The 6,860-nt window shown below is 34.3% G+C and overlaps 1 protein-coding gene across 1 annotated transcript; it reads right to left on the bottom strand.

Annotated features, from left to right (window-relative positions):
• Window positions 1-350: 350 nt before the first annotated feature.
• LOC143543149 (exonuclease V, chloroplastic-like) lies at window positions 351-6,509 on the bottom strand. Its single transcript, XM_077035538.1, has 7 exons — window positions 6,219-6,509; window positions 5,038-5,154; window positions 4,717-4,838; window positions 4,153-4,444; window positions 3,419-3,495; window positions 3,058-3,289; window positions 351-476 (listed from the first exon to the last, which is right to left on the bottom strand). The coding sequence occupies exons 1-7, from the start codon at window positions 6,507-6,509 to the stop codon at window positions 351-353; spliced, it is 1,257 nt and encodes a 418-aa protein (XP_076891653.1).
• Between the last annotated feature and the right edge of the window lie 351 nt (window positions 6,510-6,860).

Genomic DNA, 6,860 nt, shown 5'->3' with positions numbered 1-6,860 from the left:
CAATTGACTCAGTTTTTTACTATTTAATTAAGCAATTTTATTGTCATAAGATAGGCCATTGCAATTGATAACTATAGTGAACTCTATAACAAAGATAAAATTAATATAACTTGGTGCCAAATTTGTTTTACAGCCAATAACATTTGCTATACAACCAGTTTGTTGAAGTCAACCCTTAAAACATAGACACATACTAAAGAAAAACATAACATAACACACATCAACTACACTCCTATTTCCAGTGGCAATCATCATCATTTGACCATTCGGAGTCCGAATCATGCTCGCCTTCATATGGATCATGGTTGCAACCAATTAGTTCATGTTGTTGCAATTGAAAGACTTCATTGTCATTTGTCAGCCTTACCAACATGGTTTTTCAATTGGCCCGCATCCTTGTCAACCCTACCCATATGTTCTTGCGGTTGACTTGGTTCCTTGTGAGCTTCAACTGCTTCTTTATGGTTGTAGCAATGCTGCTAAGTACATAATACAACATGTAAATAGAGTAAACATAAACAACTAGAATTAGAAATTTCAACTATTACAGCTTTACACCGTACAAATACAATTGGGACGGGTAATACTAGCCCCATTAGGGTATGGGACAAGTTTGGTATTACTTTTAAAAGTTTTCGCGGGTTTAGAATAGGTTTGGGATTTCTAATATGCCCGATTACCCATCCTGATTGCCCGATTAAATAACCCCATTTATCCGATTATATAACCGAGTAACCTAACATATATTTCTTTATTCAAAACATAATTTATTGTAAATAAATCAGACCATTATCTGAAATCACTCTGCAAATTTTGTCTCACGACATATAATCATTAATCAGTTTGTTTTGTATTTAAATTATTGGGATATAGAAGATTGCATACTTAGAATAAAAAACTATATTAATGGGTTTAGCCATATATATGTCACAAGTAACAGAATACGCATACAGACAATGACAGTAAATTAATTAAGTAAACACTAAGGACTTCTACTACGTCCCGCAAATCAAATAGTTACACAATGTAATTGATTATTTAATTAAACCCAATAGATACCCGATGGGGTTTTGATCCGGGCATACCCGACGGGTTTTTTTAATAACTTAACGGGTATACTCGAAACCCGTGGGTATAATACCCGACGGGTAATTACCCGAAAAATACCTTATGGGTTTTGGGACGAGCTTTACTAATCGAGTATGGGTTTGGGAATACCTAAACCCGACCCATTGTCATCCTTACTTCTAACACTAGTCAACTAATTTGATTCAAAATTAACCTAAAAAACAACTGATACACTGATTAATTTACTCAAAATTAACGTGAAAAACAACTGATTTCATTCAAATATAACCTCAATACCAACTGATTTCATTCAAATATAACCTAAAAAACAACTGATTTCCTATTTTTCTTAATTAATGGAGAGATTTGAGTATTGAAATACTTACACAACACAAGAATTGTCGACCAGGATTAGCATTCGTCCGGGATATAGGATAGCACGTACCCGCACCACAAGAGCAAAACAAATATGATGCACCAATAGCCTATTACCTCGATCTCCCAGGCGAAAAAGAAGAGAACTACGACATTATGGCTCCAATCAAAGACGAGAGTAACTTAGGGCTCCAATTGAAATAGGGCTTTGATCGAATTTGGGTTTTAATGGCATCAAGGAGAAGAAAAAGATTCAGATAAGTGAAGTTAGGGGTTAGAATGATGTTGGTTGTTATTCACCTCTTATAATGAATAAGAGGCATAATAGTAATTTGATACCTTTTTGGATGGCAAAACTGACGGCAAAGTAAAGGAGGGACTCATCCGATTCGTTCTTTAAAAGACAAGGAATCAAGAAGTTCATTTTTTTTAGGGATTCAACGTGACTCCGCCCTAAAACCCCAGGGATTCAAACAGTAATTATCTCTATTATCAACATTAATAAATAACAATCTTGAGTTGAAATAATTGGATATATTAGACTCAGAATCATTATTTGTGATTGGCTGATGTAACATCCTAGTGTTAGGTGTGATTTGATAATCCTCATTTTTTAATTCTTGAGTTTCGTATGGCATAAGGTTTACAGTTCTATAAGTTATAATCACATGTTAATTTGTTATGTTGCCTAATGAGTTAGAACACATTAGAACCCATTAAACCTAATTAGATGGTGAAATCAAGAAACAAGCAATTCCGGTGTTGTGTTTATGGACAAAGTTGTTATCTCCTGAATTGGAAAGTCTATTGACATCAAAGGCCGTAAATTTAGCATAAAATCTAACTATAACTACACTATTAAAAGAAGACCTATTGTCCAATTTTAACAAATTTCACTTTATCTGTTTTGTTTTAATTAAAATTGTTAAAATGAAAAATATGTTATTGATGGGAATCAAACAGACTACTTTGCTTTTAAAATGTTTGTAATTTACCAACTCAACCAAAATGATATGATGCTTACATTCTATTTTCTTTAATATGTATGCAATTACCTTATAATTTATAAAATTATAATGTTCATTATGTAATATTTAACATTTTCTATATTTTTCACATGAGACACTACTAATCTAGTTTGTATATAAGTGACAAGAATCCACTAATGATGGGTATGCTAACCAAATCAAGTGATGAGGTTCTTGATCATTCTCGTTTCCGTTTTGTGGTCTGTTCCTGTATATTGTTGATTTTCTAGTTTCTCCTAGCCCAGTTCTAATCACCGATCTAATAAATTGAGAAGTAAAAGAGGAGTATAATAATGCTATCTATTTTATAAAAGACATGACATAACAATTTTTAAAGGATGTAATGCATTTGCGTGATATAGTTTTTCGGTGATAATGAAAAGAATTTTCGCACACATCAACAGATTGCAGCTTACATTGTGTGACTGTCTGCAGGAAACTTGCGATAACGGGACTACTGAGCCGTAGAACCCATATCGTCCTCTCCTCATGGCCTCCTATGTTTTTTTTATACTAAACCACTTTGTACCAAACCACCCATAAAACCAAGGCCACATTTTCAGTAAGTTACACACTAAAATTTCACTGAGTTCATTATTTCTAAGGTTTGTACAGTAGTAGTAGTAATTGTGTTTATCGGGCACCTAGGCGCGTACATGCAGTGCTTGCATTTCCAACGCTCATTCTCGGGTGCATAATTTGCTTCTCGTTCACCCTTCCAGAGTTCAAGACTCGAACGAATTTTATCCGTGACCCAATCAGAGTCATATAAATATTGGTTCTCCCCTATTAAAGATTGGTCTTCTTGGTACTCATATCTGTCACAGAGACAAAAAAGAAAGCAAGCAGTTGTCAAACATAACATCAATTTATGATTTTATGAAATATATGATTTAATTTATGATAATCATATCAATTGTTTAATGATAAATGATGCACGGGCTTACCTCAACAGAAGCTGTTCTTGAGTTTCGGGCAACATGGAACAAACATATTGGTATTTTCCTAATATGTCATTAAGCGTCTGAAAACACATCCAGAAATTTAAAAATAAACTGTAATCAACACTTTTTCAGTTTTGTGAGCTTATAAAAAAATTGTTTTGATATTAATAAAAAAAACTATATGCCAAATATAATACTAGAAGGAGGTAGGTCTAAGTTACCTGAATCCCATTAACTCAACCTGACCTGATTGTACGTGTACCCGACCCAACCCAAACATACTTGTTACCTGAATGCCCGAGCCGATTAAACCGATTATTATTAGGGTCAGGTATTGGTTAGTCCTTTAAACATAAAAAATTCGAATAGCCCGAACTGATTTAACTCCATATCAAATTAACACGAAACACATCGGTTCAAGAATTCGTGAATACACATTAATTTTTCAAATAGTATTGAGTTTAATATCTCAGACCAAAAGTATCGTACAAACTTTTAAAAAACAAACAGTTAAGTCTATACCCGAACCCGACGAATGACTATGATACGGATCGACTATCAGAAACAATATCATACACCCGTAGAGGGAGGCTTTATGCATTTTGATCACACTTTGTTGACTAGTTTAACCAGCTTAACTATTCAAGCTCATGTTTACATGTTCAGTTGATTCTATAAAATTTATTCATTTGACCCGCTAAGAATCAAAGTGTTGACCATGAAGGAGTCAAACCTACCTGTACAGGTGCACCTGCTTGAATGGCGATCTCAAGTATTTCTTGAGATAACATGTAATCAGGGTTCAAATTGAACAATTGCAGAAAGTGTTGGGTCAGAAATGGATGAGCAAGCAGGTTGTCCCAAAGGTACTTGTAACACATCAACTGAAGCCTACCGTTTCTTTGTTGAGGCTCAGATGGAAGATTGTTTTGTGAACGAGTTTTTGTTTCAACTAATGTTATTGTTCCAGCTTTCATCCGTATTTCATCGATGATTCCAACCATACATACGTCTTCCGCAAAACCAATCCTGGTGATGATGTCATTTTAACAATTAGATTTTAAAATAATAATCTTTTTATAAGACGAGCTGGAAGGAGAATGTATGCATTTAAATACGTTTTGGGGACCTTCTCGTAAAAAAAAATATTATAGCCTATTTGATACGTTTGTGACCAAAAAAAATATAACCAAACTGACTCCTAAATAAATAAAATCCCGTGGCTTGAAATAATGATGAATGGTAAATAAATTTTTATGTATAAATGTTAAAAAAAATATTGAAAAGTTAATGAAGCTTACAGTGGCAGCTCGCGTGTTAAACCATCAAGAATTAATTGATTAGTACCATGTATAAAATTAATCATTTTCAAAGCCCAATGTTCTTCAGCTGATCTTATGACAACCTCAACTTTTGTTATAACCTGCATTACACAACCAAAAATGGTCAAATTAAATATTCTTTTCTTTTTCTTGTAATTACAAGAAAATTATTGACGTAAGTATTCCAGGTCAACCCATCACTACATGCACAAAGATTACCCATTTTTTCACATCCACCCACTTGTAACTAATATTTGATCTTATTATTATTCTCCACAAAAACCACCATACATAACTAACATTTGAAGCGTACCCTTCTTCAAGTACTGCATGACGAGCACTGCCGGCTTTCATGGCTTCACTAGCCTTTGGCTTTCCGCATATTAGAAAGAACTCTTTTTGTTTCTCACACCATTCCTAACGTAACATAAAAACACAATCCTAATTTGTCAAATTCATGACTGTAAAATTTACAGAAAAATAAAGACGCAAAAGGCTAACATAATACTAAACACGTATTAAGGTACAATGTCACATAATCCATCCATTCACATTAATCCGAGACGCCTAGTTTCACTGTAGATTTGAGACTTTCTTCATACGTAGAGATATATTCTGATTTTAGTACCAAACTACTTATTGATACTAGAACGAAAAATTTAGTAAGCAGTTTCTACTGTTTGGGAAGCTTGCTTATAATTTTCTACTGATTAATCAGTTTGTTTTGTTATAAAGCATTGTCATTAAATAGTCAAAACTTAAACTAGGACAGAGCACAGACCGAACCAGTGACTGGAAAGCAGCAAAAAAACAGACCAAAGAGTAGACCGGACTGCTAAAAGGTCGGTCATTCGTAGTCCAATTTAGTCAGTCAGTTCATACATTGGGCCTGTCAAGATCGGTTTTTATGCCAAAACTAAAAGCCATTACAATCTGTTGGAAGTAATAAGAAGCTCTCTGTATCAATGGGGACTGGTGTACTGTAGTGTATAATTGCGTGTGTTCCTTCCATTCCGATGAGGGTGGCAATTCCTGATATAGACCGTGTTCAGGTTGGCAATATTAAACATGTCAATATATATATATATATATATATATATATGAAATGTATGTATAGTTTTGAAATAAAAACATACATTTTTAATGTTTAAACTCAACTACCAAATATTTATAAACACAATTATATATATATAAAATAAAAAAAGAAAAAGAAACCTTTTGCACACCTCAAAGTCAAAACCAATAGGTCTTTAAAAATTTAAATGTTTGATAAAAAAATCCCCCAAATTTTGTCTCGGTCTTCGGGCCAATAGCTTTTAATGATCTAAGGGCGGTTTTTAACCGGTATTGACTAATAATAACGGGTTGAAGTTGATGTCTTTCACATTTGTGTTTTATTCAACTCAACGATTCAACATGTAACTCAACGCAATTACCCCCAAAAACAAACAGAAGCCTAATTGAGGAAAAAAAAAGAATACCGTAGATGTAATATCGGTAACGAAGAGGCCTGTTTTCTTCTTGAATCGACGAAATAAAGAGGATTCGTTAACCTTTTTCTTCTTTTGAGTAATCCCATCTTCGATATCACCGAGGGAATATGAATTATTATTACATCGTTTATAAAAAAGCGGATTACGATGGAAGTGACGGGAAATGGATGCGGATCGGCCTGCAAAAGCCAGGGAGAAGGCGGCTTCGATGAGTGACATTTCTTCGTCGCTCACAATTTCTGTCGGGATCTCAGATTCGATGGCTGTTTCTTTCGGCATTTTCGTTGACCGTTGGAACTGGTGTTCCGATCGAGATAGATATAAGCAAACATGTTTTCTCGCTTACCTCCGAGGGAAGCTTTTTTTTTCTTTCTTTTTTTTTTTTAATCTTAAATACACAAGTTATAAAATTAGTCCCTACACCATGCTCCCAAACCGTGGAACCTGATATACCCTACTGTTGGATATTGTAGACAGTTTTGGTTAGGTCAGCGCAGCCGAACGAGTCATGACCCTTAAGAGCTACATTTTGGGTAACGAACATCAAACCCGCTTAAGTTAGTTAACCGGTATTGACTAATTATAACGAGATGATAACATTTGTGGACCGGGCTTTGGAATTGGAGATGG

This window comes from Bidens hawaiensis, unplaced genomic scaffold (genome assembly GCF_021521415.1).
Source record: "Bidens hawaiensis isolate Kalapana, Puna unplaced genomic scaffold, B.hawaiensis_p1.1 tig00013072_1, whole genome shotgun sequence".
Taxonomy (NCBI): Eukaryota; Viridiplantae; Streptophyta; class Magnoliopsida; order Asterales; family Asteraceae; genus Bidens; species Bidens hawaiensis.
This window is presented reverse-complemented; position numbering and strand designations above follow the sequence as displayed.